This window comes from Ictalurus furcatus, chromosome 3 (genome assembly GCF_023375685.1).
Source record: "Ictalurus furcatus strain D&B chromosome 3, Billie_1.0, whole genome shotgun sequence".
NCBI lineage: Eukaryota > Metazoa > Chordata > Actinopteri > Siluriformes > Ictaluridae > Ictalurus > Ictalurus furcatus.
This window is the reverse complement of record NC_071257.1, coordinates 13588681-13600405: the sequence shown is the minus strand read 5'-3', so window position 1 is coordinate 13600405 and position 11725 is coordinate 13588681. Positions and strand designations below refer to the sequence as shown.

The following is an 11725-nucleotide window of genomic DNA, read 5'->3' as shown; positions in this document are numbered from 1 at the left end:
TTGGGTATTTTTAGTAAGGTAAACTATCAAAGCATTTCTATGTTAAAATCCTGATGATGGAAGTTTTGCACTGGTGCAAAACCCTGATAATTGTAGCAAGAATGTCTGAAATACAAAACGACACAAAACCCAGAACTGAAGTAAGTGGTGTGTGTTATTCATCTTCGTGACATTTTTATTAGTCATTCAGATTTATTATATACAGTATTCTAGAGCAGTGGTTTTCAAAGTGGGGGCCACCAGGGGGCCTCAACAATTTGGCCAGGCTTGACAAACTGTGTCGGAGCCACCAAGCCCAGGGGGGCCTCGGTCAAATTTTAATGCCATCTGGGGGGCCTTGCCCTGGAAAAGTTTGGGAATCCCTGTTCTAGAGGAATATATGGTTACCGGTTATCACTAAATAATACGTGTGCTGTGTTAAGTGTGCAAACTTTGTTATTCTTAGTTTTATTCTTATGTTATAGCCAATTGGTACCCACTAGACAGTTTTCCAAACCAGTTCCATATCCTCTATACACACTATTACAGACTAATGCCGTCCTTTACACCCGGATGTTCTCTTGGTCTCCTGGCCAGAGAAACATTTGGCACATCAGGATTCAAACTTCAAATCACAATGCATTTTTTAAAATCTCTTTACAAAAGCCTAAGCTGGTATTAAATTTGCGAAGTGTATGAGTGTGCAATGATTCCCATAAACCAAAAACCAACAACCAACAAAAAGAGAAGAAACTCCGAAAATAAACATTTGTAACACATTTATTAGCATAAATACTTCTGTACATGGCATTATTTGTTTTCAATGCAACTGTAATGAGCAAGAGTTTACCACGCATCACTGACTTCACAACATTAGAGGATCTGGGCTTACATATAAAAAAAATAATAATAATTAAAGAGACAAAAGAATAATGATTGGGAATCTAGTTATCTGTTGAACTCTGGGCCTGCAAGGCCTTCAGCTTGTCTGCATAGAACTTGAATGTCTCCTGTGGAAAGAAGAGGAAAACATGCTTAAATATATAGTTGAAAGAAAGAGGGAGAGAAATCCAAAATGTGACAAACATCCTGCAACATGCTACTTCTCTCTCGCTAAAAAGGAGTTTGTTGTGCATTACAATCCAAATCTACAGTCTTTCCTCTACAGTAGACTAATAAGAATGAAAAATCAATTTTTCTCTGTGGTTGCACTTTGCAAATTAAATGTGTAAACATCGTTACACTCTGCCCTCCTTCAAACCTGGCTAATTAAATGGCGGCCGTTTCAAAAAGCAGGCCTCTTTTTTTTTTTTCTGGAAGGTAAGCACTTTCAGAAGATTACCGTGGCTCAGACGTTGTGTTTTCTCCCTATTAATGTTGTAATTAAAGTCAATAAGTAGCAGACGCCTAATAGCAGAACCAGATGCAAACAGCACCTCAAATCCTTTCCTTATCAGAGCTCTCAGGAAAGGTTACCCTTGTCCCGTGGGAAAGAGAGAAAAAGGGAAAGAGTGAGGGTGAGAGACAGAGAGTATGGAAAGAGAGGGAAAAAAGTGTGAGAGAGAGAGAGAGAGAGAGAGAGAGAGAGAGAGAGAGAGCGAGCTACCTGAGATTGCTTTGTGCAAACTTAAAAGTTTAGTGAGAGCGCTGGGGTTTTTGTGCAAGTAATATTTTGACAGGCTCTTGTTCTAGTAGATTTAAAACACAGCAATAGTGCCCCTAAATAATACAACAGCGAGGAGGGCTAACACTACCCAGAGCAGTCCTGATGGTAATGTAGGGCTGAAAAGTGATGATGAGGTGAACTGTAGAAGATGGTGTTCATGCAAGGGCATGGTCACCCTGGCCGAGGGCGGGGTGGGGAGGGGGTTTAGGGTGATAAGTAGTCTAGATTTCTTAGAGCTATGAAAGTCAGAGAAGGACTAGTTCCTGAGTGAGGGGGAAATAAAAACAAAAAAATTTACAAAATATGCTTCAGAACAATCCAGTATTTCATTGTGACAGTGTTTATGATATTATTTTTGATAGTTTGTAGTAGAAAGAAGCCAGGATATATTATTGTGTGACATTTAAAGAAAAAGAAAAAAAACATGAGTTGAGGATAAGCAGCCTACTAATTAGAGAACTGTGTGAAATGATATAAATACACATACTGTACAATATAGTAGATTTGCATATTGCATATAAAAATGAAGACATTTCATTTATACCAACACAAAAGACATCAAAAGTTTAAAAAAAAAAAAAAAAAAAGGAAAGAGTATACATTAAAAGTTTGAAACCTTCTCTTGCATGTTCAAACTTTCATTTTCTAACTGCTGGATTTCAGATGTAGCAGGCCTGGGCCCAGTTAACAGAGTTTAATTATTTATATGAAAGCTAGACACTAGAATTGGGTGGTGTGTGCTGTTGTGGTATTAACTTGCATCAATACCACATTTATTATACCTAGCATAGGCAATATTTCATCACTGTGAACTGTGGGGAAAAAATCAATCAATAAGATGAGCCCTCAGACGTGAAGGTTCACATCATCTCCAAAGCCAGAACCCTTTTTTTTTTTTAATTTTGTTTGAGATTTAGCCACATGTTGGATTTAGAAACATTCAGAAAGGCATAGCTCTGTGAAGGATCTATAATTTCAGACGCATCTTGATGACATATCACCGTTCAAAAGCTCATCGTCTGCAGGCAGCTTATAACATTTAAACAGTATCTGTAGTGGAGATGACCGTGACCATGCAAAGCAGTGAAAGTGAGAGAGTGTGGTCATTAAAAATATTTGTATTTGTGAACTTGCATAGAATCTTATACTTGTGAGAGCACTTCCGTTCTGCAAGCACTGATACATGTGCACTTTCTTTCCCTTCACTTACGAATGAAGCTTAATTAAAGATAAACCATGGTCTAAAGTTAAAAATGATTTTTTTTTTTGTAACATTTATGTAACATATTATACTTTTAATAGTCTGAAAAGTTGTGTTCGATTTATTTTAAAATAGAAAAACAAGTTAAATTATATAGATACCTTTGCAATTCGCTATTATTATTATTATTGTTAGGCATATTAATATTGCTGTATTTATGATTGGCTCTGTGTGAACAGTTTTTGGTAAGGAAAAAAGTTAAAGCAAAGGGTAGAAAAAAAAGAAAGAAAAAAAAAAAAAAACCTGTCCCTGTTTACCAGAATAAGATGAGATTGTTGCCAGCACAGGCCTGTAATAAGCTGTAATAAACATCTTTGAAGCTGGAGAGGGTCAAAAAAAAAAATTAAATTATATAATATGTATCTCTCTCTCATATATATATATATATATATATATATATATATATATATATATATATATATATATATATATATATATATATATATATAAACTTTAGCCATGGTTGGGAAAGTTGCCATGTTGCAGGATGTATCTTTAAAAAAAAAAAAAAAAGACACTTTTTTTTTTAAAATACTATTTGCCTATAAACTGTAATTGTGAAGCCAACCCTTGCGCTTGGCTGTGTATATGAAATGTGTTTGTCTTGTGTGTCCATATACTTTAATGCACGTCATTAATCGTGCATTAAACCTCTAATTAAACTCGTGGAGCGGTGAGCAATATTTACTGGAGGCTCTTCGAAGGGCACAGCCTCTCCGGCGTTCTTGTACAGCAGCGCCAGTCTCTTGAGAGACAGCTCGTTCACCTGCAGCCCTTCGTCCTGCATCTGCTGATAAAGAGCCTTGGCTGAGGTCAGGTCTTTATCCACACCTGATGGACAGAGACAGAAAGAGAAACAGAGAGAGGAGAAATGGAAAGAAGTAGCAGACAAATGTTGAAGAAAAAAAAAAGAAAAAAGCATGGCTAGGTATGAATATGTTTAAAAGGCGTTTTTAAACGAGAGAGCAGTGTATTAATATCTCATCATTCATTCTGTTCTGCTCTTGGGAAGCTGGCACAGGACTTATTAAACAACACGGACAGCCACCGAAGAACTCTGTAAGTACTTTAACATGTCAAAGCACTCACGCCAGGCTGGCTAAAGAAGGCCTGCATTAGAGAACACATGTTTGCATTAGCAAAAATGCGCTTTCTGGTTCCGGCATGCACGCCCGGCTTGTTGCATTTTTAATCAGCTGGATAATAACTGCTTAGTCTCAGGCCCACACACTCAAGCGCAATGACGTGAGTACTCGGACAACATAGATGTACGTTTATTACCTCAAAAGTGCACATGGATAGCACACTGTGTCCCAAATAAACAAAGAAACTTTAGAATCAGTAAGAAAATATTCGAGAGCAAGCCAAGTACTGAACATCCAATTGCATGGCCTAACGTACGTTGTGGACAAGCTCAGGGGTCACACTTACTATAGCATTTCAACAGGAAGGTGCACACTTTCTCCTTGTCCAAGTCTGGGATGAGTTCGACCAGATTCGTTATCTTGGGAGTCTACAAAAGAGAGCAGAAAGAATAACTGTGACGGACGACAGCAATGCAGTCATCTCACATACCACTTAAATACAGACAGTGGTACTGTGTTTTCATGCTTTTATTAAGGCAAACGTTAAGGCATGGATCAGATATTGCACCATATGCGCTGAATTTACAGTAGGAAGACTATAAAAGGCAGAAGCTAATGATTAAATGTGTACTTTACCTGCCCTGGCTCCTGAGAAACTTTGCTCATGTAAGCCACCATTATCTCCTTCTGCTCAGCCACTGCTGAACATCGCTGCAAGAAAGACAGGACAATGCACTAAAACGAATTCCAAGATCACCATCAGGTAGAACTGTGTGTGTGTACATGTGTCTAAAAATCAGTAGCAGCATGTAAGTATTTGTATAAGCACAGTATGTGTGTACTGAAAGAGCTGAATGGCTTCCATCCTCTTCTGTGTTCCAAACTGTGCTCTACAGTTGAAGGTTAATTACACAGCTAATAGGGAGGCAGAAGGATAACCACTCCATTCTTAATGAAAATTAAAATGTACCGTTCCAGACCAATCTGAAGTATAATTATGTTCACTTAGGCACATAAAGGCTTTGATTCGAGACTGTATACCTGTTAGGCTTTCAGAGCCTAGTGTATAATTTGTGCACTCTCTCATTTGATTAATATAGCATGGGGGAACAGTACCGGTAAAAAGAAGGGGGGGCCCTTAAAGAAACTAAAGTCCATGAGTAACAATGACTGAATATTGAGTTCCGGCGTCTAAAACCGGAAAAACAGACTTCAGACTCCAGATCGATCATTCCGATAATCCTGATCCTCAGTGCATGTGGCAATCAACCATAGATTACGAAAGCAAAAACAGCTGCTTGCCACAAACACAGACAATAAATACAAGGTTAAACTTACTTCAATATAAAAGGTTAATGAGAACCTATTTAACACCTGTCCAACTAACCTCTCCGCTAATATTCCAGATGTGTGTTCTAAATGCTTGGACGATAAAGGTACATTATTACATCATTGCCTCTGGGAATGTCCAAAAATGCTACATTTCTGGAAGGAGGTTATAAAACATACGTCAGACATATTTAACATTAAAATCCCTTTGAACGTGAAACTTTATATTCTTGGACTTTATACAAACATTAAGACAGGTTAAACTTGTAGACTTCAGTCTCCTTCAATCCAGAAGAGTTATTGCATTGTGATGGAAGTGTATGGATGCTCCATCAAGGAAAATGTGGATAAAGGAGATATCGAACTGCATAGGACTGAAAAGGTACTGCAAACTTACACTGCAAGTGGGAAGACTTTGACCAGCTATGGGAGCTGCACATAAATATCATATAAAATGTACTGAAAAAGACATTTGTGAACAATGTGTGTGACAAATTCATTTAATCTTTTTTTTTTAATGCATTTCTTCTTTTAGGAAGTGTAAACTGAATGTGTGTATGTGAAAAGGTGTATATGCTTGTGTACTTGTTGATGTGGTGTTATAAAACAAGAAATGCACAATAAATATATTGAAAATAAAACCCCCCTCAAAAACTTGCCGACGGCTGATGCAGCCTTGCTGAATGACCTAAACACATTCTATGCACGTTTTGAAGCGAACATCCTAAAAGCAACACTTTAGATCCTTGCCCTGAGGAGATGCATGAGAGAGTTAAATGCACACAAAGCTGCAGGACCTGATAGATTTCCAAGGCTCGAGTCCCAAGACTTGTCCCTGGATCAAGCTACTGTTTCTACCTGCTTGAAGAACACCGCAATCATTGCTGTTCCTGAAACAATTTTCAATCATGTGTCTGAATGACTATTGCCCTATTGTCCTATAATAATGAAGTGCTTCGAGAGGCCAGTCATGGCACACATCAAAAGCAGCACTGCTGCACTTCAGTTTGGACAAACCGCTCCACAAAAGATGCAATTTCCACAGCCACCCACGGATGGTTCTGGAACGGGCAAATATCGGTGTGATAGACAGGCGTGTACATACTTTTGGCAAAATAGTGTACATGCAGGCGGGGAAACATATTTCTGGTCAGTAATGCCTGTAGTTTTAGAAAATCCACTGTTTCACTGTTAGAGGCAATAAATAATAAGAAATAAATGAAAAGTTTAACACAAGGTTTTCAGACTGTAGCTCCTGGTTATTGTTAAATACAGACATGGTAGATTTAACCCATAGTCTGTCAAGTCGTAGACATTAAAGATAGAAGTGCAATTTTAAGACAAATAGAAATATATACATACATCATTAGCATATAAATACGGTTTGTGTTTGTCCACACAATATGCAAATGTGTGTCTCAACAGATGCGTTAGCTGCTACATACACAATGTAACTAGCCTTGTAAACCATGCATGATATAAATGATTGTTGGTTTCAGCAAATTAGACAAGCAATTGTGTGTGTGGGTGTGTGTATGGGGGGGTCGCTGGGTGATGAGGTTGGTTATAATACAGGCTGCTGGGCTGTCAGTGTGTGTCTGATGCTTTGTAAAACTTCTGTGCTGCTCTGGGTTCAGTGGCAATGAGGTCAGCGTTACAAGCCAGTCGTGATGGATGTGCGCTTTTCCAGCTGCTGCTTCTGCTGTGCCGAATTAAAAAGCCAAGAGACCCGGGAGGGTTTTAACAGGCATGTGTATTAACATGGACCAGAAGCAGCTCAGCGCCTGAAAGCCTTCCCTACAATCAGAGCAATTAAAACGCCAGCCAAGCACTCATCTGCTCTCTGGAGGGGGGAAAAGTTGCACTTCAGGGCTAACCTTCATAACTACAGGAACCTTGCAGGCTGACCTGACTGATCCAGGAACTGCCCTCAAATGACATCTGAACAGGGATAATGGATTGAGGAGCTGCTTAATTCTGCTATTTCAGAAGGTGTTTTATTTGTGACAGGGCTTTGTGTGTATGTGTGTGGGGGCTGTAAGTGTTCTTACAAACACTGAAAGAACAAAAAGATCCCTGTAGTAGTACTTAATGTTAGCAGAGCCAGCAAGTCTAAAATGTAATGGAGAATGTTGTGGCTGTAGGAGAATCGAGTTACCTGCAGCAGGAACCTGGCGTCCTCTATCCTGCCCATGTCCAAGTACTGCAGGAAGAGGTCTGTTGCAGGTCGGTAGGTGGCAAAGTGATTACACAGCCGCTCCGCCATGGCACTCACTGAGAGGAGGAGGCACGGTTAGTTAAACACAACAAAACTTTCTGTATTATGAGTTGACGCATAATTTATACCATCCTACAAAGTCTACTGAATGTCTATCTGTTGTAGTTCACACCAAAACATTACTTTTTTTGCATTTATGTTTAAAACATGTCTAAATGTTTCCCTATTCACAAACAGTGTGTTGTTCTTGTACTTCTAACAAATGAATGAACAAATAATGGCATAAGTAATATTTGGACTAAACTGCACTGTGCAACACTGATACTGGTATTGTTTATCCAATACACTTGTACTAATAAAAACGCTCCAATCAGAGGCGTAGCACAGTTTCCAGGGCTTACATGTGGCTGGTTAACGGACATACAGCACAGCTGATTATACACATGTACCTTTTACGAACATCATTATAGTGCACTTAGTGCACAAAAATTACTGCACAATCAATGTCAACAACAGCACTTGTGCTATAATGGTACATAAAAGGTCAACACGTCTTCACTATATATTTAACCTCCCCAGACGTCAAATGAACATGTCCCACCAGCTGCTATGATGGGAAACAGGATTAACCATCAGAATCATGCAAATTTTCCCCATTTCTGTTTGAAAGCCTTATAGCTACACTAAGTATAATGATCTATCTATCTATCTATCTATCTATCTATCTATATATATATATATATATATATATATATTTTTTTTTTTCAATATAGCACTTGATTGTGAAAAAATACCTTAGTTTATATATTTATATAATAAATAAAAGAGCATAGGGTCTCCAATTTTAAAGCTCACAGGCTACAGTGTCTTCTAGGTGAGAAAGGTTACATGTTACATGTCTTACATTTATCAAGTGCATCACCGTTGTTGGCTTCGAGGACTTTACGGAAGACAAAGGCAATACTTTTTTGCGGACCGTCTGAGTTTTGGGTATACAAAGCCTCAAGCCCTTCCACTGCACTGTCGATGTCCCCACTGGGTGTGTGAGAGAAAGTAGTATCAGAACATCATCAAATCAAAGTGCACAACATAAATAAGCAACAAATCTCCATTTTCTATTCCACATTTCGCTCAATGTACAGCTGTGTGCAAAAGTTTGTATCAGCCATGACACCTGGATGAACAAAATGAAGAAATAAAATGCATCTCTATTCAGGAAAACAGAATATGGTGTTTTATTTGAACGCCTGAAAAGGTATCCGAATGCCTCATTATCGTATCTTATAAAATAAAACGTTCTGCATGTTTATTCAGTCTTATTTAATGAAGAACAGGCTAGCACTCAAGCAATGTGCTGTGTAAATGTCAAGTGCATGGGGGGGATGCCATCACAAGATCTAAAACAGAAAGAGCTTGACCTTTCACAGAGCTGGAGAAAGGTTAAAATGAGTAAATAAATAAAAGTATTGAAGTGTGTACAGTGGTGCTCGAAATTTTGAGAACCCTTTATAATTTTCTAGATATCTGCATAAATATGACCTAAATATTCAGATTTTCACACAAATCCTAAAAGTAGATAAAGAGAACCTAATTAAAGAAATTAGACAAAATATTGTACTTGGTCATTTATTTATTGAGGAAAATGATCCAATATTTCATAACTGTGTGTGGCAAACGTATGTGAACCTCTAGGATTAGCAGCTACTTTGAAGGTGAAATTAGAGTCAGGTGTTTTCAATCAAAGGGATGAAAAATCAGGTGTGAGTGAGCACCCTGTTAAATTAAAGAACAGGGATCTATCAGAGTGTGATCTTCACAACACGTGTATCATGGCACAAACAAAGGAGATTTGTGAGGACCTCAGAAAAAGCGTTGTTGATGCTCATCAGACTGAAAAAGGTTACAAAACCATCTCTAAAGAGTTTGGACTAGGGATGGGCGATATGGACGTAAAACTATGTCACAATATTTTCTGGTATTTATTGCGATAACAATATCAGTGACTATATAAATATAGTACCATGCACCACTGTTTTTTGCTACAAGTAATACCTGCGATCTTGAGAGCCTCAGAAACACAAACATTGATCTAAAAGTAAAACTGATTTTCTGTAACCAAACCAGTTCCAGATTGGTAGCTCCTCGTTTAGTGATAAACTCTTCCTCAGCTTCACGTCCGCCTTCCACCGTACTTGTTTTCACTCTGCACGTGAGCTGCGAATGGATCGCACACAGTCACACACAGAAATACGTCATCAACTAGGCTTTATCATTATTATCGCAAGAAAACTAATTCTTTATTGTGGGGAGAATTTCTACCGGTATATCACAAACGATAAGATATCGCCCATCCCTAGTTTGGACTGTGTACAGTGTACAAATGAGAGGAAATTCAAGACCATTGTTACCCTCCCCAGGAGTGGTCGACCAACAAAGGTCACTCCAAGAGCAAGACGGCTTGCCATCATTGATGGAACAATGAATTCTGAATTATACCAGTGAATTCTAAAGGAAAATCTCAGGACATCTGTCCATGAACTGAATCTCAAGAGAAAGTGGGTCATGCAGCAAGACAATGACCCTAAACACACAAGTTGTTCTACCAAAGAACGGTTAAAGAAGAGTAAAATTAATGTTTTGGAATGGCCAAGTCAAAGTCCTGACCTTAATCCAATAGAAATGTTGTGGAAGGACCTGAAGCAAGCAGTTCATGTGAGGAAACCCACCAACATCCCAGAGTTGAAGTTGTTCTGTACTTAGGAATGGGCTAAAATTCCTCCAAGCCGATGTGCAGGACTGATCAACAGTTACCGGAAACGTTTAATTGCACTTATTGCTGCACAAGCGGGTCACACCAGGTACTTTTTCCACTGAGGATCATTTTCCTCAATAAATCAATTACCAATTCTAATATTTTTTCCCCTCATTTGTTTAATTGGGTTCTCTTTGCCTAATTTCAGAACTTTGTCTACTTTAAGACAGATGTTTTTGGTCATATTTATGCAGAAATATAGAAAATTCTAAGGGGTTCGCAAACTGTCAAGCACCACTGTAGATATGTGATCAGCTATTAATAGTTACAATCATAATGGGGGAAGATAGAAAGAAAAATAACTAGGGAAAAAAAAAACTGCCAGTGAGGAAGAAAATCCACAACCAACAGCAGGAAATATGATTTGTTTCAACTAATATATCTTACCATCAACCTTTTGGCCCTTTTTGTTATTTTGTGACAATAATGAAACATCGGTAAAAATCTGGCATTAAATGTTGTACAGCTTTTCAAGTAAGTGAATACAAACTTTTGCACTTCACTGCATACTCATGGTTAAGACAATGTCACAGCAACTTTATACATCTGAGTGGAGTTAAGTGATTCAACTCTACCACACAATAATAAGGATCTAAAATTTTCATTGGCTACATTAATATTCGCAGCCGAGTGCTGGGCCAGTCGCAGATGCTGCTCCTGTGCTGTCAGCAATCGACAGCAGAGGACAACGCAAGAGCAATGCATTTCCTCACGACTCAGTGGACACTGCTGTCAGAGTGAACTCTGACCCCCGCCTGGGCATAAACCACAGTGACACGTGCGGCGAGCACAGCTGAGCCAAAATGACTGGTTAAGAGGCGAGATGGAAGGTTCCGGAAACAAGCCACCACATTAGCGTGGCCCACGGTAAATTATTCAGGCTGTGTAGCTCTAGCCATCACAGCTGATCTGGGGCTGGAATAATAAGAGGGGGATGGGGTGCGAACAGACCAAGGTATAGGAGTACAGCTGGCTGTAGTGGATTCAGGGCTTTAGGGAGTGAGAAATCAGTGCGCCTGAAACCAATTTACCAAAGATATTTCATGCACACGCAGGTACTCACATGTACAGACATTCAGACACACACAGGACATGCAGGCTGATATGCAGATAACAGACAGACACACAAACAGACAGGCAGAAACGCAAACACACAGGCAGACAGACAGGCAGAAACGCAGACACACAGGCAGGCAGGCAGACAGAAATGCAGACACACACAGGCAGGCAGACGGGCAAATATGCAGATAACAGACACACACACACACACACACACACACACACACACACACACACACAGAGACAGACAGACAGAAGCACAGCTCACTTTTTGATATGAGCCATAGCCTTGTTGTTCGCAAACAGCACGTAGGAT

General features: G+C 39.1%; 1 protein-coding gene across 1 annotated transcript in view; it reads right to left on the bottom strand.

The window, feature by feature from the left end:
• Positions 1-741: 741 nt before the first annotated feature.
• The window catches only part of lrpprc (leucine-rich pentatricopeptide repeat containing), a 73208-nt gene continuing 62224 nt past the window's right edge, over positions 742-11725 (bottom strand). Inside the window, exons 33-39 of the mRNA XM_053620164.1 lie at positions 11678-11725; positions 8443-8573; positions 7479-7594; positions 4628-4702; positions 4338-4419; positions 3595-3737; positions 742-989 (exon numbers count right to left, since the gene is read on the bottom strand). The exon at positions 11678-11725 is cut by the window's right edge and continues 157 nt beyond it. Of these exons, the coding sequence (XP_053476139.1) occupies positions 924-989; positions 3595-3737; positions 4338-4419; positions 4628-4702; positions 7479-7594; positions 8443-8573; positions 11678-11725 (661 nt within the window). The 3' untranslated portion in view covers positions 742-923. The remainder of the gene's footprint in view (positions 990-3594; positions 3738-4337; positions 4420-4627; positions 4703-7478; positions 7595-8442; positions 8574-11677) is intronic.